Source organism: Ammodytes marinus, assembly GCF_949987685.1.
Source record: "Ammodytes marinus genome assembly, chromosome: 13".
Lineage (NCBI taxonomy): Eukaryota > Metazoa > Chordata > Actinopteri > Uranoscopiformes > Ammodytidae > Ammodytes > Ammodytes marinus.
This window is the reverse complement of record NC_137217.1, coordinates 14140034-14164589: the sequence shown is the minus strand read 5'-3', so window position 1 is coordinate 14164589 and position 24556 is coordinate 14140034. Positions and strand designations below refer to the sequence as shown.

The window sequence follows — 24556 nt, the reverse complement described above, 5'->3', positions numbered from 1 at the left end:
GACATTAGGAATTCAAGGCTATTTTTACAACATTGTTAGGGTGGACAAGATGTGATACAAGATACTTCACAGACGGAGCAAAGCCGAGAAATACTGAAACTTAAAAATAAACAGCAAGCACATGGCTGCATAGATGACAGAAAGGTGAAGGTAAGAAAATAAGAGATTTAAGGCAAGGGCAACAAAAAGAAGAGAGGGTCCTTTAAGTTTAGTAGGAGGAAAATGAGGAGGATGAAATAAAGATTTGGAAAAATAATGTTTTTTTTTCTGTTAAAAGAATGACACACACAATTTTAAGTTTGGGTTGGACAGTTGCCAAACCAATGTATTAATCTACAAAAATAGTAAAAAGAGAATCCTGCTGTGCATCATGACATGAAACCACACACACACTTTCTTCCACAGTTGGTTATGTGTCAGTACATGTTTGGTACATGTCAGGACATGTCTTCAACATGCATCCTTCTGTCTACCCCTTGTCTGCCTCATGCTGCTTTAGGGAACCCTGCACTATGATGATTTATATTTTCTTTCATGGGTCAGAGTTATTGATTTACAACTGTTATTATTTATTTAAAGAAAATGTGTTTGTTGTGGAAGCAGTTTGTGTTTCCTTAGCTGATTTTTGTTTGTGTGTGTGTGTGTGACTGTGTGTGACACTTAGCTCTCTAGCCGCAGTGAATGTCACTCCACGTTTACAGCTGAAGAAGCCGTTGAGTGTTTCTGCCTGACTGGGCGGCCTGTCGCCACATCTGTCACTTTGCACAAAACCCTATGCCTGATTCATTTTGACCCCGGTTGCAGTGTGTGTTTTTGTGTGTGTGTGTGTGTGTGTGTGTGCGCGTGTGTGTGAGAGAGACATAACTCTGCTTTGCTGTAAAGACCCCTTTGCCTAGTAGCAGGAGCTGTGTGTGTGTTAAAATATTTGCATGTATAACTTTGCTCTGCAGCTTTTAGTGTCTGTAGTACTAGCCTTAACTGTCACAAGAGATCCATCTGAAACACACCTTCATGTGCATATACCTGCTCTCAGGCAAGCCAAAATGCTTCTTCAAGAGAAAGAGTGGGAGAGGATATTCTTCACCCAAGCTGGTTGTTAACAAGCACACAGCTCTGTACCCTTTAAGCCACTCTGCCCTGAAGTGTCCGTGAAGGATGTGTGCAAGAGACTGATGGTGCGTTCATGTGTAGATATCTAAGAGTGACAAACATTCCACTTATTGGGACCTCTGCGTGTGAGTGTGTGTTTGCAGCGGACATAAATCAGTGTCAAAAAAAGCTTTTATGAGCTCTCAGCACTTTCTCTCTTGAAGACTCCGTTCCTTCCCTCACTTTTTCCACCTCTTTCTCCTTCTAGCATCTGCAGCATCTCATCCTGTTAGCTGAGCTGTGCCTCTGCTCATTCTGGGTTAGAATCCCCACATAGCGTTGTTTATATATTCATGGGTGTCGAGAATATATACTCTTAACTCGTCAATAATTGAGCTGCGCTACATGTATTTTACATTAAAAATTAGACTGTTTTGACTTGTGAAGATGAGTGTAACTGGGGTATTTCCATGAGTGAAACTGGTTGGAGTAAATCTGTGTGCCAACATAAGATGACCCCCCTCACCACTGTTCACTCACTGTAGATGGTAACACTGTACAGGTCTTGTGTTTGCAAGTGAGTACAACCAGGTCTTTCCTCGTGACCAAAGATCAAATGATTATTGAACACATCCAGTCCCCAGTGTTGTATATTTTTAATGTGAAAGAGATGTTGCTATGTGGACTGGGAGAAGATTAAAAAGAGTTCAAAAAAAGAGGAACAGGAAGGTAGTAAGAGGGAGGATGGGCGCTTTGGAATCAGTAGCCGTGCATGTGGCCTGTCTGTACCTCAGCTTGTTAACTAAACAAACCAGTAATTAGTCCAAAGCTTTAATAGGGAAAATAACCCATACGTTTACATAAAAATACAAATATTTACATAATAGGATAATGTTTACCATCCCATGGCCTAAATTAACACGCACACACACACACACCCAGCGAGCGTGCTATTACATTTGCAAATGTCTATATACAGTTATTGATGTACACACTATATTGAAAAGTCACTAACTTAATTAACACACAGAGACACACGCAGGGTGCATTTAAAGTTTGTCTGGGCTTGCTACTCATTACATACACACACACACACGCACACACACAGGATAAGTGAATTAACAAACACAAACATGCCTGCTGGTGGGTCATGAATATATTAGCATAAATACTGACCAGACGTATTATTATTTATCAAATTAGTGTTTGCACAAGCGCACACACACACACACACACACACACACACGCACACACACACACACACACACACACACACACACACACACACATGCAAATAAATTAGGTCAACAGCCTTGAATTCCAGTTAAATCTTATTATGTCTGATTAATAACACAACTGTGTGTGCGCGCGTGCGAGTGTGTGTCCATTGCCTTGACTCCTTTGACAGCTGATATTAACCATTACTACCGCAATGACTTTCTAATGGGAACTCATTTCCATATGTAATCTCAATGTTGAGACGTGTGTGTGTGTGTGTGTGTGTGTGTGTGTGTGTGCATCTAAAGCCCTAAGTGCCTTGGAGTCTCTGAAGCATACAGAAATGGGATCTGCCCCCTATAGCTTCCTTTGACCCCCGGTCCCTCACACTCTGCGTCTCAGCCTCCCCGTCCTCTAATCCATGCAGCCCCCCATCAGCCATTCATCCTCCCTTCAGCTCCAACTCATGTTCTTTTAATGACGCGCAGTACAAGTTCATTATCTTGATAGACGGACGCTGGGTCAAATCTCCAGACAGTGTGGAATAATCCCCGTTTGATAGATAACTACTGTTTCATACAATTCTATCTTTCAGTAATGCACCGAGAGAGCTTTTCCTTTTTTAACATTTCAATTAGCACTTAGCAGTTTTGATTACTCGGTGGATTGACAGCTGCCACTGCTGATGACCAAATTCAAGTTGTGGTGACATATCATTTGAGTGTGACAGACAGCCTTTCAAATGTCATGATTTGCTAGATTTTCTGTGTCAACTGATACATTTCACCTAGTGTGACAGCTGCGTCTTTTACTTCACTCTTGTTTACTTTCATTTGTTACTTGTTAATAGACAATAATGAGATGATTTGATTTATTATTGATGATGATGATTAGTCTTTTGCAAGTTATCACAGATCATAATCAATTTAATTCATTTCACATTTGTTTCCCTCCTAAAATGAATTATTATATGAACGTTTTGCCGATACATTATGAATATCCTTTTTTGATGTTTATTACATAATGAGGTTAGTCAGATGCAGGCTACAAAAAGCAGTTTCAGAGCATTAGTAATTTATTGTGTTTCCATAAATTCAATTGAACTCATCTGAGTTCACTGGAAGTACCAGTGGCTTGAAGAACTATTTAAAGGTCTGTTTTGGTCCCTACTGATCCCTTTTCACTTAAATGCAGCAGTCCATCTGCTTTGGAAGCTTCAGAAAACCTCTCTTCTTTAAACACACACACACACACACACACACACACACACACACACACACACACACACACACACACACACACACACACACACACACACACACACAGTGATGAAAGAGGGCATCTTCCTTCCCTCCAAATTATTCACTTTGCATTCATGTACACACATGCCAACAAACACACACATGACACACTACTTAGAGGCCCCCTGCCAATTGCTTTTGATCTATTCATAAAATAAACGGCTGACCCATAGGCCTTCATGTTATGGAATGTATTTCCTATGAGCCATTTAAGATGCATGTGCACATATATACACACACATATATGCTTTGATGTTTCACATCTTTCTTTCTCATGCACAGGCGTGCACAGAAGGTCATGCCTGTAGTTCAGAAACTTTGTGAAAGTAGGTTAAAGCTGACATGTTGTTTAAATGATTGTGTAGGCTGTTCATTAAAGTCATACATATGGATGTACATCCACATGTGTGCATGCCCACAAACACATACACGTGCATGCACACATGCATTTATTTAGTGTAAACATACCCGAGGGATAATATTTGCATATAAAAGTGTGTGTGTGTGTTGGGTTAATCCGTGATGATGATGCTACCTGCCAAGACGCCCACACGCCGCATCAACAGTTGTTGCTCTAAATTAAGCTGCTTAATTACTGCAATTAAACTCTGTGTGTCTGTTTGTGGATGCGTTGTACTGTGTAAACGTATCTGCATTTGTGTGGCTAGGTTTGATGGAGGTCTGTGTGAATAATATGTGTAATAATATTCAGCTGCTTTTTTCTGTGAAATTCCTGCATGCCTGTGAATCAAAGATTAGCAAAGGTCAGACATTCTCAGAAAGTGTGAATTAACAAACTTGAAGAAGCTAATAATCTTTAAAAAAAGATTATGATAATAATATTGGACAAGCTGTGATTGATTGTTTTTTTCATGTCAGTTTATTTCATGTAATGCATGGATAGCATTAAATAGCATATAATTAAGAGTAGGCCAGTATAAACTGTGTTCTAGTTAACTTCCCATCATTTCAGTTAACTTGTGTTTTGTAATTGTTGGAAATATATAGTAGAATTTGTTTGTATGCAAATGGAATTGCATCAGACCGGCCCAAACACTGCGGGAGAGGTTTCACTCAGTGGTGGAAATTGAGACGTGTCAGAGGAAATGAATTGCCTGGTTGAGTGGCATTAAATGTGTTATAACTTTTTATGGAGGGATAACAAAAATTATGATAACATTTTTTTTAACGTGTTCCATGTTAAGATGTTGTGCACTAGTAGATGCAGTTTATGGTTATTTTCTAAATATCTCTCTGCAAACCTTTACTCCCCGAATCCAACATCACCTCACACACACTCATTTTCCGCTCTCGCTCCAAATTCATCTTTGCAGTTCTCGAGTTGCTGCTGTTGACATCTGCCCCAGAAATGTTGGCTGTATAGTGGTGGGTGGGTGGTTTAGTGTGGAGGCAGACAGCCAGAGGGGATTGGCTGATACGGAGGACAGGGGAGGGACTAATGTGATTGAAGGTCAGACAGGCCTTCCAGTCAATTGCACTGTACAAAAGTAGTGTAGATAAGGTTATGTGTCCTGCATGTGTGTAATACAAATGTAATCCTTTCTTGAAAAGGATGTGGCTTAAGTAAATACATTATTTGTAAAGCTGTGTGTCTGTGTCTGTGTTTGTGTGTTTGCGCGTGTGTAAAGGTCAAATACATATCCGTTCAACCGTGTTTTAAGTTGTTGTCTGGTTCATATTCATGTTGGCCACGTTAATTGATGGCTCTAAGCAGTAGATAATTTATGCAAGTGTTGCTGCCTCATTGTTGTGTGTCAGAAGGGTATGTGTTGACATGTATGAGGTCATGCTGAAAAAATCCTTATGTAGTAATATTATTTTTTAAATGTCAGTTTAAACCTTAACGCTTACTTGCAGAAAGCATTGCATGTCACCCAACAGCCCATAGTCTTTTTGTTGGTAAAATAGTTTTACTCCAAGCTTTTTTATCTTTAGCCTATAAATCTTCAGAACAATTGCTGATTACTTAGCATATGCCCTTGTAACCTACCTAACCCCTAACCTAGGGAATGCATACCATTACACAACCCCTCCGGTTACACACAAATGTGCTTATTAGGCAGGGATTAATGCCAAAAGACAACAGATAACACAAAACAAAATCAAGTGATGTGTTTTGTACCTATTGATATTGTTTATAATGTTTATTTTGTCTGCATTTAGTTTGGTGCTTTAATTATTGGTATCTGAGAACCAAAAAGAGAACATTCTCGAGCAGATCAAACCAAGTGAAGAGTTAGACAAACCTGTGCATTCACAGAGGGCACTGAATTGAGTCATTTATTTTTGAACACCTTCATTATGTTCGTATCTCTTTTTTTTTCAGTGTAGTTTAGTTATTTAAAAAAAATACCGATTTAAAACTTGAAGCTTGTTGTCGTCTTCCTCGGGTAAAACTACTGGTTCTGGCAGGTTGTAATCCTGTTAATTAAAATCATGCTGTCGATTTTGATGCTTAACATCACCTCTGGAATACCATTGATACCAGTGGGCCAGCTCTGTTTTTTAAGATGATTTTTGTTCCCCTGTCTACCTGGAGAAGTGCAACCTGACTTGCTGAGTAACATTTTTCAGTAGCCGAATGCGAGGTAAATGCAGTTCAAAAGTAATTCATTAGATCTGTTAAGTCATTGAATAAAATAGTAAATATGCTCAAAGGGATTGAATATATTATTGCTGTACATAAGATCATGCACATGCTAGTTGCAGGGGACTAATATTAAATGAATAACAGATTATATGCAAATAGAGACAGATGATCCTATTATACAGCATTACATTATTTTTCCATGACACAAAGCCACAAACTGCTAAGCATGTTGTATGTGTTAAGGTGAAGCCATAGGAAGGAAGGAAAGTAGACGCATATTTGTATTCATCGTGCATTAATTTGTATTAAAAATCAATAAACTATTATGGACCAATATGTCAGTGGAGCATAAATTCAAAACTGACAGTTGTTAAAAGTTAAGATGGCTACATGTTTGGCTTGAACCTTGAAGCTTGTTCACTGTTTCCCTGTGTCTTTGTAATTCAAGCCTTTTTACATGTATGTACTGTAACATGCTTAGCCATGTGTTGACTTGTTACGGAAAATAGGGGTTTAATGCAGTATAATAGGATCATCTAATCTATAATCTGTTGAAAAGTATCGCCTGTGGCAGCCAATCAAAATGTATATCATGCTAAAGAGATTAAGATAAGTAGGAAAAATGAACCCCTATGTGTAGGGCGTGGAAAGAACTGTATCTTGCGATGTGTTTTCTCATGTACACAATCCACAGTAAAGACTTGGACACAACCATGCACAGTTGTAAACATTCACTTATGCATATAAATCAGCGGTTTTCAAACTGTGGGGCGGGGTTATGGCAGGGGGGGCGCGGATGAATATGTAAAAAAAAAAGAAAAACTAAATTTTTTTTTTTTTTTTTTTTTTTTTTTTTCGTATTTCTTTTTTATACTAAGATCATGGCATAGCTGGACACAAGTTCTTCTGCTTCGTTCCCCTCACTGCATTTAAATGCATTCAGTAAATTACAGAGAAATAGGTCTCGTTAAAGAAAAAGAGCACCAAGCCCAACCCAGAGGACCCTGCATACATTTTGTTTATTTTAAATTAATATTTTTATGGAAAATCCATGTGTCCTTCTTCAATAGCTTCTAATTCATCAGACCCAGTGTCTCCAAATTATTTGTTCACACAAAATTCCTCATATTTAGCCTCTTAATTGTCCTCTCAAAGTGCACCAGATTCATGCATTTCACTTGAAAAAGGTGAAAATAAATCTCCCGGGGGGGCATACCCCCAGACCCCCTAGGAGGGTCTGGTTCTCCACTGGCTACTATTCTCCTCCAGCAGGACATTGGAGGCACTAGCGAAAAAACACTGGGTGTGTGAATGACATTTAACTAGTCAATAATTTGGGCAAGTCTGTCTGCCTATCTTTCTCACTCCGATGCACACTCAGTCAGTAGTATCCATGCTTAAAGGAAGCAGGATTAAAACACTGGATTAAGATGTTAAAATGTATTAAATGTGTTTAAAAACGCACAAAAATGTTTAGAATGTTTCAAAAACATGTTTAAATTTGTAAAATAATAATAATTATTTTTTTTGGGGGGTGCTCCGCTGAAATTTGTTCTCTGAGGGGGGGCTCACTTTCTCACACTTTGAAAACCCCTGATATAAATGATAGTGCCATGAGTGGCATAGCTTTGGTTACACAGACGGTCTCAGAACAAGCAGCCATTAGACATGGCTGACAAACCAACATTATGAAATAATAATAATAATAAAATGTTTATTTGACAGGGACAATACATATAACATTGCCACAAAAAAATGGGAAAATGTGATGCATATAAGACGTCTATGATGTAAATGTTTGTACCTATAGTGTGTTGATGATAACAAAACCTCTTGCCGATTGTAGTCATCTGCGTGAGGACCGCTTTAAGCAAATAGTATATAAACATGCACAGTATTCAACCGATCCCCCATGGTTGTCCCATATTCATATCATAGCTATATCATAACCATTCAGAACGTTGCTGCTGTTGCCTTATTTGTGAGAATATATTTTTATAGAGAATCATAAAAAGTAAAAGTGATGGCTGCCAGTAATTAGAAAACTTTTTTTGTTTACCTTTTTTCGTGTAATTCAACAAATTACAATAATTTAGATTTAGATAAGGAGTGAACTATCCTTTCAAAATACAGAGACCTTGATTTTTCAGAATGAAAAATTTCAAAGTTATGATTAAAGCCCTTTTGAGCCAAATTAGAAAATGTGCCAGGGTGCCCCTGTTGTTTTTACTATTTCACAAAAGTAAATTAACACTACTTCCCCTATTGATAACCTTGAGGATATTTCCAGCCAGAATTTTCTTTTAAAAATCAGGTCTGAATTCTGAAGACTAAACCAATATATATTCACACAGCCAGAGGTTTTTAACATTGCCAGTTGAACGTGAGCACTTACTTTTGATCCTTCCTTTATGGCTCCAAAAACTCTCAATGTTGTCTTTGTTTAGAATTAGATTTTTTCAGTGCACTATAGTCAGCACTTCTTTTTGGACCATAATCTCCTGGTTGTGTAAATGTGTGTATCGTCTGCATAGTTATGTTAACATTTTAAAATTATGTTGGTGAATTAATCCCTGCTATGAATAGTAGTAACTGTACAGTACCATTTCTAACAATTGAACAACCATCCTGGCCTGGGTAATATCCCCCCAGCTCGACTGTTATCATGTTCAGTATACATTTGTCAGAAACAAACATGACATGAAAATGTGTTGTCATGTTTTGCCACTTGCGTGTCTTATTCATGATTTAAGACCCTTTTATCGTAATAACAGCAGCTTCAACTAAATCTCCCAATCACCTGAATCAATTGGTTCTATCACGCTTCTTCAAAGTAACTGCTCCAAAGCCCTCATCTCTTCTCTCTCTCCACTCACTCCATTCTTCTATCCAGAGGTGGTGTGGGGACACATGGCATAAGAAATGATTATATTAAACAGTATAATGACATATATATATATACAGTATATATATATATATATATATATATATATATATATATATATATATATATATATATATATATATATATATATATATATATATATATATATATATATATATATATATATACAGTCCCCTCCATAAGTATCGGAACAGTGAGGCCAATTCCTTTATTTTTGCTGTAGACTGGTAACATTTGGGTTTGACACCAAAAGATGAATATGAGACAATAGCTCAACATTTCAGCTTTCATTTCCAGGTATTCACATCTGGATCTGATACACAACTGAGAAGATATAATTTTTTGAAAAAGAACACAACATTTTTAGGCAAGCAAAAGTATTGGAACAGATAGACTTTAAATAAATTAAAGTGAATAAACCGTAATATTTTGTCGCAAATACTTTGCTTGCAATAACTCTATCAAGCCTGTGACCCATTGACATCACAAAACGTTTGCATTCTTCTTTTGTGGTGCTTTTCCAGGCTTTCACCGCAGCCTCATTCAGTTGCTGTTTGTTTTGGGGGGTTACTCCCTTCGGTCTCCTCTTTAGCAGGTAAAATGCATGCTCTATAGCGTTTAAGTCTGGAGATTGACTTGGCCAGTCTAAAACCTTCCATTTCTTGCCCCTGATGAACTCCTTTGTTGTTTTTGCAGTTTTTTTGGATCCTTATCTTGCTGCATGATGGAGCATCTTCCAATCAGTTTGGTTGCATCTTTCTTTAAATTGGCAGACCGAATGTTTCTGTAGACTTCTAAGTTCATTTTGCTGTTGCCATCATGTGTTACTGTGTTGTTGTCAAGATGAACCTTTACCAAAGTGATGGCAAGGCTAAAGTTTGGAGAAAGAAAGGATCTACTCATGATCCCAAACATACAGGCTCATCTGTGAAACACGGTGGAGGCAATGTCATGGCTTGGGCTTGCATGGCTTCTTCTGGGACGGGCTCATTATTCTTCATTGATGATGTAACACATGATGGCAACAGCAAAATGAACAGAATGAAGTTTACAGAAACATTTTGTCTGACAATTTAAGGATAGATGCAACCAAACTGATTGGAAGATCCTTCATCCTGCAGCAAGATAATGACCCAAAACACAACAAAGGAGTTAATCTGGGGCAAGAAGTGGAAGGTTTTAGACTGGCCAAGTCAATCACCAGACTTAAACGCTATAGAGCATGCATTTTACCTGCTAAAGAGGAGACTTAAGGGAGTAACCCCCTAACACAAACAGCAACTGAATGAGGCTGCGGTGAAAGCCTGTAAAAGCATCACAAAAGAAGAATGCAAAAGTTTGGTGATGTCAATGGGTCACAGGCTTGATGCAGTTATTGCAAGCAAAGGTTTTGCGACAAAATAGTACGTTTTATTCACTTTAATTTATTTAAAGTCTATCTGTTCCAATACTTCTGCTCGCCTAAAAATGTGGTGTTCCTTTACAAATAATGATATCTTCTCAGTTGTGTATCGGATCCAGATGTGAATACCTGGAAATGAAAGCTGAAATGTTGAGCTATTGTCTCATATTCATCTTTTGGTGTCAAACCCAAATGTTACCAGTCTACAGCAAAAATAAGGGAATTGGCCTCACTGTTCCGATACTTATGGAGGGGACTGTATATATATATATATATATATACTGTATATATATATATATATATATAAAGTTCTGCTGCAGTATATGCCAGTGTGTTTTGATACTGCAGCTTATAGCATATAACCAACCATCAGTGTCAGTTAAGAGCCATTACACATAAAAATGTATCAATGCGGTTTGTATGGCCCTAAACCATGGATTCACACACACACACACACACACACAAACGTACACACACTGTACCCACAGGTAGAAAACAAGTATTTGGCAAAGAGTTTGGAGTGATGATTGTTTGATACGTGTATGGTATTTATCAGACATGCTGATGGTGTTATTCTTGGACAAAGACAAATATGCCCCTTAGACACACACCCAGCTGTTTCCTCATCTGGCTCTCTTTCTACCTACAGTACCTAGAGCCCCACCCCTGAAAGCTCAAAGCCCAAACAACACAGCTCCCACTTTTTTATTTTATATCTTCCTATCTTACCCTCTTTCCATTCGCCCTTTTTTCCTCCTCCTCCCCATGCTGGCCTTGCACTGCTGTGTCAGAGTTCACTGTATGTTAATAGCTTTTTGGAAAGCTGTCCTGCTCCCCACCCTTGTTTATAACTTTGTCAACAGCAAACTACATCATTAGGTGATATGGAAAAAAAGGGGTTTGGTGGAGGGTTTGTGGTATGAGCACACATTGGTCAAAGGAGACCTGAGATGTACCAATGTATTTCAAAAGATGTTACTATTAATTGTATAGTTTAAACAGTAATAACCCATCAGACATTAAGGTTTCTCCAAGAAAAGTTGTTAGGCATGGTGGCAATAGTACTGCACGATTTGGTGAATTAGTGCGACTGCGATTATAGTGGGCAATGTTGGGATTGGGGGATTTAATACATAAATGCTACCATGGATTTTCTTGCTTGATTTTCAAGGGAAAAAAAATGTAAGGAATTTTTTTTTTATAGTTTTTAAAATGTATTAAACAAAAAAAGTAATTTAAAACAAAAATACAAATTTGCATAGAAAATATAAAACAAAGTTTGTATGAGTGTGAGACAAAAACATACACTGCAAACACACACAGACACACACACACACACTTTTACTTAAGTATTTTCTCTCAGAGGTCAGGGTCAACTACAGAACAGCACCTCTTATACTTGTACACGCTCAAGGACATCTGCAGGACACATACTCCCTACTTACTGGACCACCTTGGATTAAGACATTTCACAGATTGAAAAGATTTTGTTGACATTTGAGTTATTGTGTGAAAGGCCTTCATTTTCACAACTATTGCATATTTATATTACAATATTAAAAGCAAAATAAAGTGGTTTGACATTATCATATCACCGATTTCTCGCTGCAAAATCATCCCGTGGTGGGGCGTTTTTTTATAGTTATTTTGAGTTGCTTGATACACACAAACATTTAGGCCTGCCACCTCCACGACCCCCCCCCCCCCCCTTCTCTCTCTCTCCACTGCACACATGCCAACCACCCAGAGGAAGCAGCTGCGTTGTGTGCATCAGAACAGATAGAGAATGGAGAGCACGCTTACATTTCCTGATCAAACTGCCACCATATCTCTGTCTCTGGCCAACAATAACACCATTGGCGCACCTAATGCAAAAGGGAGCGCGTAGGCAGGCCAAAGGGCAAATGACTGGGCAGGTTCATTGAGTTCCTCTGGAGATATTTGTATGAATGTGGCTTTTGGGTAAACACCTGAGAGTTTTCCAAAGTATTGTCCTCCTGTTCAAAACATAATTAACACAGGGGATCCCGAGGGGCACGGCAACAATACTTGGCAACACGATGAGGTGTGGAATCACAGGCATGGTATTTTGGAAGAAATTAATTGAGCTCCTTTGCCACTTTTAATGCAGGTCTGATGCCGTATTACAGAGACCACTTTGCCAATAATTATTCTGGAACGCGACTGTGGCGTAGGATATGATGCTCCTGGTGTATTGGTGTAGGAATACATTGACTCCTGGGATGCAGATGATGCAGGCAAAGGGCTGGACCTTGGCAAAGGGATTTGTATAACTCATCACAAACAAGCTGACATTGGTTTGCCCTGGGAATTTCACTGTCACCAACCGTCCTTCAGGCTAAAGTGAGGGAAAAATGTGATACGGATTATGTTGAAAAAAAGAAAGAAAATTGCTGCAGCAAATCAACCGTGGTATTAATGTTGCTGAACAGAGACACTCTTTCATCATGAATCAAAGGTAGCTGATGATAACATTTCCCGGCAGTTTGACCTCCAGGTCCTCTAGTGAAGCTCTTTAGTGGCCAACACTAGATTGGTATAGCCTCTTATCGCATGTCTGTGAAGCCTGCTGCATTCCAAGTCAAATAAATGTAATGCGTTATTAAATGATAAAGAACATTTAATGAACTAATATAGTCGCGTATAGCACCAAGGTGATACTTGCTTTTGATTGATTGCATTCTGAAGCATATGAACATCATATCCTGAATGCACTTTTGGTGTGTGTGTGTGTGTGTGTGTGTGTGTGTGTGTGTGTGTGTGTGTGTGTGTGTGTGTGTGTGTGTGTGTGTGTGTGTGTGTGTGTGTGTGTGTGTGTGTGTGTGTGTGTGTGTGTGTGTGTGTGTGTGTGTGTGTGTGTGTGTGTGTGTGTGTGTGTGAACACGTGTGATTGATGGATGTTTTTGATGGTGTTTTTAGACGTGGCAGGCTCCAGAAATCATTAATGCATCTTAATGTCAATGATGATGAGCTTTGGAAACTCTTTCAATCCACACACACACACACACACACACACACACACACACACACACACACACACACACACACACTGCCCAATTAGCCCAAACACCATCTTAACTCTCTGAATGACCGCATGCGTCTTTCTGTCCGTCTCTGCACAACTAATGATAATGATGGTTGTGTGGTTTTTCCTGTGTGTACTTGAGCTTGTGTCCCTCTGCCGTTGCTAAATGTATTTTCGTGTGTGCCTGCACGATATGATATGTCTTAACACATAGCTTAAGCGGACACTCAACCATTTCTAGACCTTCAACTAAATGACAGTTAGATCATTAAGCCCTAGCAGTGAGCGTGGCTCTAATTTAGCATGAAGCCGGCAGATTGTCCCCTCTTTGCTGTATGTGACCTTCACGTTCCTTGAATTGCGTGTTGGTAAGATGGGTATTTTTTTATACTTGTCAGCGACTGTCACAAGCTTGCTTCTGCCAAAGCCTCCATGTGTTTAGGTAAAGACAACAGGATTCCTAATCATAGTGAAATAATAATTCTTAAGGGTAATTCATGTAATGTTCGGGGAGCTGCAATCTACCTAAAAGTGTTACAACTTCTGAAATGCAGCCGTCGTTTGGCTGTAATGTTTCATCAGTGAATTTTTAAAATGTTACAATTAACTCTAATTGGGTAAAATCTAAATGAGTTATTCAGCATGTTTTAATCTTTATTTTTGTGTGTTTTTCCAGAGGGAGTGTGTGAGATCTGGTTGACCAGTGAGGACACAGGAGCGTATGGCAGAGACATAGGGACAGACCTGCCCACGTTACTGTGGAGACTGGTGGAGGAGATTCCTGAAGGGGCCATGCTGAGGCTGGGAATGACCAACCCGCCTTATATCCTGGAACACCTAGAGGTATGCACTGGACAACAATTGCATCCATCTTACGCTTTTGTTTTTGTCCCAATATTGCCTTTTGTGCTATCCCTTTCTCTGAAGAACAATAATGCGCTTTGCATAGATTTAATAAACTAAATGCTGTTTCTATTTTGCTTACCAAGCAGTTAAGCTGCAGCGCTCATACTCCATTCATTAGTCCAGTTCATTCTCGTCCCTCCCTAATGAGTCAATTAAGGTCCATTGTGTCCTCTTTAGCAACCTCATTTTATCACTCATTATTGTGTTCCCTAATAGAACAATGGATGTTGTTATCCTTTATTTTTCTGTCTTTCTCTTTCTATCCCTCTCTTTCTCTGTTTGCATCCCTGTCTCTGTCCGTCAGACATGCTTTTTCTATCAATTAAATTAGATTGTTTTCATAATAATTGTGTCTGTAAATGTCAGGTTAGAGTATTCAGCATATTATAAAATGGTATTAACAATTTCCACTATCACTAGACATATGCCATATCAGGCCTCTGCTTTTAGACAAGTCCACCAAAATAAAGAGGAAGGGAATGTTGTATAGCAGTAGGGTGGTTTATTGGAAGTATAATATAGTATTTGTTCAACTTATTTGGTTCCATTTATTAGGTTTCTATTTTGTAGTCATTCTAAATGTGATTGTTGTCAAAATCAATTAAATCTAGGCAGCAGGATGCAGCTAGGGTTGCCTCCATGCAGTTGCACCATTTGTTTAACTCTGAATGCTGAGTAATTGTTTGATTTATTAAGGGTGTGCATGTACAAAGTACAAAAAAAGAATTACTGTAAGAAGTTTACATGAACAGTGAAATTAAGTTTGTGGCACTTTAAATGTGACAGCTGGACACCCGTTTTTAAACTTCAAACCTTAACACTAGAACCGCCACGGGGTCAATTTGACCCGTGGCGGTTTTTCAACTGCCCATAACTATACTTTTACGAAATATTGAAGCCCCCAACTATTTGACTTTTCCTAAAATTGTGTTTTGATGCTCTCCCTATGGTTAAATAAAGTCACAATTAAACTGGATTAAAAAAACAGGCATTTATACCTAGAACCGCCACACTGGGTCAATTTGACCCGCACAGGAAAATGAAATATTTTCGAGCAGGTTGCTAGGCAACGGTATTGTTTGGGGTCCGCGATCTGACAACTGTAGCCTACGTGCAGTCATTCATAAACACTTACAATAAATTAGAGATGAAGATAAATACCTAACAACATTAGAGTTACTAAGTGAATTGAGTGATGTGAGTCTGATAGTGAGAGATCAGAACTGAGCGCTGTCTTCCACACACCGCGGCTCGCAGCTCAACTGACAGACAGCTGAGTGCTGTCTGTGAGCCGGACAGAGTGTCGGAGGGATCCTCCGCCTCAAAGTGGGGAAAAATTAATGAATAATCAATTAGATAGCTTACCTTAAAATAAGTTTGCCATGTTACTGTTTATTGTAGAGTGTGTCAGGGAGGGACCAAAGAGAACAACTGGAGCGGTTGAAGTATTTGAATTTGAATCTCTATCCCAACAGCCATTTTCTCCCCAAATGTGATGTTTTGAATTAAAAAAAAATCCCCCTCTGAGTGTCCAAATTAAGCAATCGAAGAGCTACTGCCAGACTCCCCTTACCCGTGTTGGATACCAACATAACTTTTGAATGCTCTCTTTTCTGAATAATAACAATACACTTTATTTGTATAGCACTTATTCAGAAACAGGATACAAAGTGTTTCACAGACATAACAACAGAAAATCACACAGTATAAATGTGTTTCATGCGCCATACTTCATATAACAATTAAGAGAAATAAAAATTGCCTGTGTGGCGACTAGGGCTGTCGCGATAACCGCACAGATGAAATACTGCAATATTTTCAAGCCAATCGCAGAGCATAGCACAACCGCACGTGGCGTCCATGGACCTGTTATAAAAGGTGACGAACCCCCGTTTTTCAAAACCTTTTATATACTATCTATGTTCAAAACTCATTTGGAAAAAAGATTTGAAGACCAGATCTTGTTTTTAAAAGGAAATATATTTTATTTATTAAAATTATACGAAAATAAAAACGCATTGAATAAAACACTTTCCTTCATTGCAAATTAACAGTAGGCCTAGTGCAAATAGACCGAACTCTGATGTGTGACTTTATTCCTCTGCTCCGCTGTGATCGCTCTCGCTGTCATCTCTCTATGCTCTGGTTCGGTCATCCTCGCTGCTGTCCTCAGCATCGGAGACGCAACATTTATTTAATGCTCAATGCTCATAGTTAATCACATAGCCTAGTGCTGAAACGAAAGCAATAAACGCCGTGGTTTAAGGCTGAAATGATAACCAGGGCACGTTAAAGTTGTTGATTGGAAGGCTTCCGCAATCTTTGTTAGTTTCAGTTTACAGCCGATAAAGTTACAATCACAAGAGCGCATGGACAGCGTTTAAATAAAGCCTCTTATTCTTATTATCATTAGGGCTTTGATGCAAATTATGAAATCTAAACATTACAGCGGCTGTGGTGTGCGTAAAAGGAAAATCGCAGTTGGCAATCTGATCTCTCCTTACTGCCACAGTAAAAGTCAATCGCACAGCCTATTCCTGCCTCTGACACGTTGACTCGCAACATAATGAGTCCAGGCTTTGCATTGGCTTTGGCGATTTCCAGTGCCTCTTGTTTTCTCTCCACACAAAGCGTTCTCTCTTCCATTGCACACACGCATGCCCCGGTCGCTTCCGAGAGCACAGACAGATATGTAAAGCGCTTTGAGTGCGAGAAATGGGCTGTATATATTAAATATAGCCTATTATTATTATTATTATTATTATTATTATTATTATTATTATTATTAAGCTGAATGGTCGCTCTGGTAACGGGACGTCGAATACTAGACCCCGAATATAAGACGACCCAACTTTTTACGACCTATTTCCAGGGGAAAAAACCCCGTCTTATATTCGGACCGATACGGTACAAACAAGTTGGCTTAATAAATATATAATTAGGCCTAAAAAAGGGGTGGAGCAATTATTTTGCATACCGCACTATTTAGCCACCCTGACTCACCGCACGGGGTATTCCTTCACTGCGACAGCCCTAGTGGCGACGCGAGAGACAGTGCTTAGACAGAGGGAAATTAAAACTTAATTTTTTATTTTACTGTTGTAAATAAATGATCTAAACCTGTTTAATTCTTTAGGTTTAGCAATGTATATGTTTTGAGGTATAACCTAAGAGCACACATTGAGTAATATACTGTAATTACTAGAAAAAAAGTGAATTAGAAGAGGGATATTTTGAATTAAAGTGAAAAAGAGTATTCGGTGTTGCTGGTGCATATCAACTATATACAAAGTTTTTTGCTTTTTTTGTGTTTTTTTCATCAGCCCACATCCCTGGGGAAAATACTTTGGACAGAGTAGAAGAGAGGAATAATAATGGGGAAAAGAAAGAGCGGAAGTAGGGTGATGGTAACCTAGAAAAGCCAATTGAAACAAAACTTTTTAGTAAAAAAAAAACAAAAGACAGATGAAGTTCACAACACATATACTTTTGATTCAAACAACCAAGGGAGATTGGAGATCATACATAAATGAAATGAGGACAGAAATTAAAGAAATAAATGGGGATGAAGGCCGGGGGGTAGAGACGGAGGGGTAAAAAGGAGTGGGAAAGTGCTGTGGGAAGCAGCAATGGAGGTTGTAATTAACCAGGGGTTAATGGAGGTGGCTAATTGTCCCCCACATGTATAGGTAGGCTTTCTGCTTGGCTACATTACAATTAAAAAGCCACCCTCCTAATGATAGGGAATAACAATTAACTGATAATTAGAAATATACTAGGATGACACACTAGCTTGGTGTGTGTGTGTGTGTGTGTGTGTGTGTGTGTGTGTATGTGTGTGTGTGTGTGTGTGTGTGTGTGTGTGTGTGTGTGTGTGTGTGTGTGTGTGTGTGTGTGTGTGTGTGTGTGTGTGTGTGTGTTTTAAGAATCAGTGCATATACTACCGGCCCTCTCATTGTTAAAGTCCATCCAATGAATTGAATTATATCTTTTTTTTTGCTTTAATTCCTCAGTCAATTAACCTACATAAAGAGAGATAAGAGTGCTCTTCTTTAACTTATCATTTAAGTCTTTTGTTGCTCCTGTCCCCCGTTTACCCTTTATCCTCCCCCTATTTTCCCTGTTTTTTTTCTATTCCTGCGTTTTATAAATCGCCAATGAATAACTCATCCTAAATCTGAGTTTTCTTGTTTCTTCCATATGTATTTAGCTTCCATCCAGTTCTTTCTATTATAAATTCTTTATATATTTATTTTCACTTAAAAAAAAACATTTCTTTAAATCCTCCTATGTATTCTTTCTGCACCTCTTCCTCTGTCTCTTTTCATCCTTTTCTCCTCTCATGATGATAGTAATCACAGAAATAAGAGAAGTGTGATGATAATGATGGCCAATCGCCCATCTGGAGTTTTTCCCTCATCTTAAATGAAGGCCAAATTATAAAGCACTGTTCTTCTTTTCTTTCTTGTCTTGTGAAGAAAAACATAATCACTTATATAATAGCATCATACCAAGAGGCTGTGATAGAAGCTGAAAAGGCCAAGCAACTTCTCCACTGCATCCTAAAAGATCAACCTCTCTCAAACATCTCCCGTGTCACACAAGAGCACACAATTTCCATCTATGTGAAGGCCGTTTTTTCCCTGACGGATATAGACAGCCTCATAGCACCATTTGCTGATTGGAGCAGTTAGAGGCCCAATCGCCCCTCATGGACCACTTGTCTCTGACATTTAAGCTGATTGCATTGTGCCGTCAGTGGACATTTTTAGTTGAGCAGTTGCAAATAAAAATGTCTCTAACAGTGCTCCTGCTTTATTTTTTTTATCTGTCGATCGGTGTCTATATGTCTGCAACAGAAGACATGCACTGTCGCCTTATCATATAGTGTGTGTGTGTGCGCAGATCCCTGTGCATGTGCAAGTCTGAGTGTGTGATTGAATATTGCATGCTAGCAGACTTGGTAAATGAGGTGTGAAAGTAACCCTCCGCCTACGTAACAATCAGTCAGGCTGAGATGAATGAAAAAGCAGTTGTCCCATTAAACATCCTCTCTACAGATTTCTTCTCAGTTTCACTAGAGATGCATCAGACATGCCGTTCACACACACTCTCTACACAGTCAGCTCTGCGAGACAGTGATGTGATAGCTTTGACTTCATGATATTTAATTTCTCAAAACGCTTAATTCCAAAGTAGCTTTAAAAATACAGTTTGGAAGACCAAAACGTTCATTTAATCTCAGTTCTTGTTAGTTTTTTTAAAAGTTTTTCATACATCTCCAAAGAAAATTTGAAGCAAACTTAAAATATCGGTTCCCCAAAACATTTTCAACAAAAATTTGTTTTGAACGTTTCATTTCCTTCATTATTCAGTTAGCCATTTGCTTTCCAAAAAAACAAAACAGCTGTTAGTTGATGCTGTACTGATAGGATGAGAAACTACAACCACCCATAACAAAGTGAAAACATCATCGTCTGCATTTTTCATAAACCAAGACACAAGCATTCACACACATGAATACACACACACAGAAACATACCCACGCACGTCTCTCACCTTCACACTCAGATGTGCACACAATCACAGCTGTACGGGCTACACACTGAGACACATCCTCTCAGACCATTTCCAATTTAATGAAGCCTTTGGGATTCTCTTCACATTAGAGGCCTAATGTAGCATTGTGTGAGCAATCCCACACCAAATGAATGCTCACAGTGAAGCTATTCGGATGTGCCTCTAAATTATGAGTCATGACTTACTGCGGTGAATGATGTCTAGGAATTTGTGCGGCAAATTACAAGTTCTAAAAGATGGAGATTTCAATTTCAGCTGCTCTTTGCAAACTGTTATTAGTAGTAAGTTCCTTTTTGTTTTACTTAACAATATAGCTAACTTGTTGGTCCATTTAGTGGTTTAATGCACTTTGGGTATGGTGTATCTTTTTCCTGACTTTGAAAAACTTTGACACAGTCATTATTATGAGGGAAGCAAGCCAAATACTTAATAATTATATAATACACACTGCACAATACAGTGTAACATTCAAATACCAAATGTGGACTTAATTTCCCTTTTACTGTGCAACAGATAGATTTGTATGCATGTGTTCTCTATTGTGTGAGGTGCCCCAGGCTAGCTATACCCTCCAGGGAAAATCAAGTGCAGCCTGACGTGTTTGAAATGTTTAGTAGGAGCTCAGTTACTCTGTGTGTGTGTGTGCGCGCGTGCGTGTGTCAGTGCACCCTCACAGGGACCTGGCTTATTATCCTGGGAATGGCTTGTAGAATCATTCTCTCTACAGACTCCCCTGGGTGAACCCTGTTCAAACTCTGTTTTTCAAGCGTTTGTGTATAGGTCTGTAGAACGTTTGCTTGAACCAGACTGTAACCCCTGCTGTCTCTCTATGTGTTTGTGAGTGTTAATGTAATGCAATCCAATCCTATGTGTCCTCTTTCCATGCTGTATACGGATACTTGAACAGTTAGTTTGCAAGTGGTGAGAAATGTAATTAACTTCTATTTATGACATTATTAAATATAGAAAATTAAATTGCTGTGAAAAATACATGAATGAAGGTGTTAATTTCAATTACTGCCTGTGGGTAAGGTTGTTTACATTATGTGTTCCTAAATAAAATACAATGGAACAATTCTGACACTTTAAATCTCCCAGTGATTTGACAGCAGGTGACACTGTCTCTCTGGTTTGCTACAAACAGAGTTTTATGGATAGAAATAAAGAAAACATGCAGTATTTAACACATTGAACTGTTTCCTCCAGGCCTTTTAAACTAAAACAATGTATAGCGTTCTTGAACAATGTGTAGGATAACAATGAACTGAAACGGATACAAAAAAACACATCCAAAGAATACACTTTCAAATCGCATCTTATTTCACTTCTGCACATACAGTATATGTTTAGATTGGGATTTCAACTGTTAAACCCCGTTTCCTATTTGTTTATTTCTTTGTAATTTTTTCTTTTGTGTGTGAAATCCCCTGCTTAAATAATGTGCATGCACTATGGCAGGTCTGATGAAAAGACAGGACAAACCACCTTTTTGTATGCTCTCCATGCCCATTTTTCCTATTTCTTTTTTTATACATATATTTTCTTTTATGTCATATCTGTTTTGAGGGGCTAGATACTAGATATTAGATCCTTTGAACTAAGCCAGTTAAGATAGATCATTTTTGGTTTGTGTTTCTACCCCTAACCCTAAGCTGATCAGCCAGAGATGAAAGGGTTGTGTTTCTGTTTGTGTGGACGAGAGATAGGTCCAGTGGGAGGAATGGAGAAACAATATTATTCTGCTTTAACAATTGTATTATTATTTTTTCTGTCAAGACAAATGAATAATAAAATAATGAATGCAATTCTTGATTGGTTTGTTTAAGCTTGTTGAATTCTGCTTTGAGCTGGATAGGTTATCCACCCAGCAGCGAAGGAATTAAAACACCACTTTATGTTTTGCCACCGGGCACTGCTGAGCAATATCTTCCTCATCAGAGCATACTTTTTCACTTCAAACTCACTAAACTGTCTGTCAACCGCAGTCAAACGTGGAAAAGGCCTCAACTCCACAGGGATCGTCAAACAAAAGAGATTCCTATCAGTGTGCTGTATAATCATTGGAGGATGGGACGGCACTCTGTCAGACAGATGCACGCGCATGATAAATGGCGTGTGTGAATGAAAAGTCCTCCCCTTATAGATTAATCCACAGTTGAGATCAACAGTGGACCCGCTAGTCAAACTAGCATGCCATCTGTTGAGACCCCATTCACCCTTGAAATCCACATTTATGTATGTAGAGATGGGCAAACATAATCAAAATCTGTTCAAAATACACACGTTAAGTATCAACTTAACCTACAAAATAAATAACACTTTGTATAGAAACATTAAATTATTTCACAAACCTGAACTTCATTACTTGAAATACACATTACTTACTTAATGAGGTACTTATTAAATGATCATCTGAACCAAATCTTTTATCCAGAAAAAGTATAAAACACAAGGGGTGGATAGAGCGTGTACCATATTGGCTCCGGCCTTCGTTGCAGTGGTCGCTGGTTCAAATCCGACCTGTGGACCTTTACTGCAGGTCATCGCCCCTCTCTCTCTCTCTGGCAAGAAACAACAGTGCTCGTAGTACCTCGTAAACGGAATCATAAAATACCTATTGGCCATGCATAAAGTGCTGAATTTAAAAGTTTAGGGTGATGCAGTGAGAATTAATTAATTGCTTCCCTCCTTAACATTTCAAAGAGTGTGGTTCCAAAGAACAATGCCAAGCAGCAACATTGGGAACAACAAAGCTACAGACGGGCAGTGGCGAAAAAAACACTCTCCACTGACCAGTATGACCACCATTCAAACAGGATGACTTCAAGTGACCTACAAAACAAATGGCTAACGGCAGATGGGCTGAAGTACATGGCAAATATGGTTTGAAACAATCTCCTAAAGGCAGGGTTGAAGTTCTGCAAAGCTAGAAAAAAAGCCCTGTTTAAGCCCTTCATCTTTGAGAAGCAAAGAAGAGCCAGGATAAGCAACAGCCCATACGGTGACCCTGGACTGGAGTAAGGTCATATTCTCTGATGAGTCCAATCGTGCCAACTGTGGAATTTGGTGGAGAATCTGTGGTGATCTGGCGGGCCTCAACAAGGCTGGAATCAGGCAGATTTGTCTTTGTGAAGAATGCATCGTAGTCAAGCAATGTAGAAAGTTTCACATGGAAGGAAACTCTTCTTTCTGCTCTTACAATGGTCGCTATCCATCTCTAAGGATCGTTGGTCGCAATGCCACACCGCCAGGTCAATCAAGGTGTGGATGGAGGACCACTAGATCGAGCCTGTCATGCCCGGCACGATCTCCAGACATGAAGCCCATTCAATGGCCCTGGAATGTGATCAAGAAGAAGATCCAAATCAAATCATATCAGTTTTATTTGTATAGCCCAATATCATAAATAGACATTTGCCTCAGTGGGCTTTACATTCCATACAGTATGACACCCTGCCCTTACACCCTTAGCTCGGCTGAGAAGGGTTAGGGTTAGATTCATGGTCACAAGCCATCAAACAAAGCCGGACCGCTCACATTTTTGTGCCAGGGATGGCATAAAGTCACCCAATAACCAACTCTGGTGCTGAGCATGTCAAGCTGTATGAAAGCTGTGATTGAAAATCATTGTCATCTCAACACACATTAATTGTTGAGCTCTTAAATATTAAAACATTAGTATTGTGTTGTTTTAAAAATTTTAAATGTTAGGTCTGAAAAATACTGCTCCTATTTGTTAAACACTACAATGTATACGATAAAAGCTCTAAATTGTAATTTTCTGACTTGGGACGTCATGTAATCTTTGGTCTTGGTTTCCCATTTGTTACCTCCCTGTATTGCAATCTCTGTCTGCGGATTGTAAAAGGATTTACCACAGAATCATCTACTCTGAGGAAAAAAAGAGCATAATACATAGAGAGATATGTAGCAACACATGGGCACATAATCAATCTACTATTCTTTTACCTTTTTGAAAGGATTTAAAACACACATGTACACTTCTCTCTCTCTCTCGCTCTCCCTCTCATACACATACGCACACGTAGCAAGCCAATTTCTGTCACCAATCAAGCTCCATTTTCCAACCAAATTAATTATTTCTAATTTGGAGCTTCCAATGGTCAACCCCCTGTGGTGTGATGCAATTTAGCTGTGTCTGTGTGTGCGCACACGCACACATATTCCTTTTTTTTCAGTGTATGAAGTAGTGAACATTCTACAATAGATCTTAATTGGGAAAACGGACTGCAATCAGCATAGTCTTGTAGGAAATCATTAAATCATTTCTTCCCCCACTCTTTTTCCCTTTCTCCTTCTTGTGATTAGCATGGCAATGATACAATCCTGATTATGTCCATCAAAAGAAATCTGACATCTGTGTTCTCTCCCATTCTTTACTGACGGAATGAGAGTAAGAATAAATGAAAAGCAAGAGAGAGAGAGAGAAAGAGAGAGAGATAGAGAGAAATCCAACTGTTCAAATTAATGTGTATTA

At 38.8% G+C, this 24556-nt stretch overlaps 1 protein-coding gene across 1 annotated transcript in view; it reads left to right on the top strand.

The window, feature by feature from the left end:
- Nucleotides 1-24556, top strand: part of cdkal1 (CDK5 regulatory subunit associated protein 1-like 1) — a 239447-nt gene that overhangs the window by 125936 nt on the left and 88955 nt on the right. The window contains exon 9 of the mRNA XM_080040162.1: nt 14249-14415. Within this exon, the coding sequence (XP_079896288.1) occupies nt 14249-14415 (167 nt within the window). The remainder of the gene's footprint in view (nt 1-14248; nt 14416-24556) is intronic.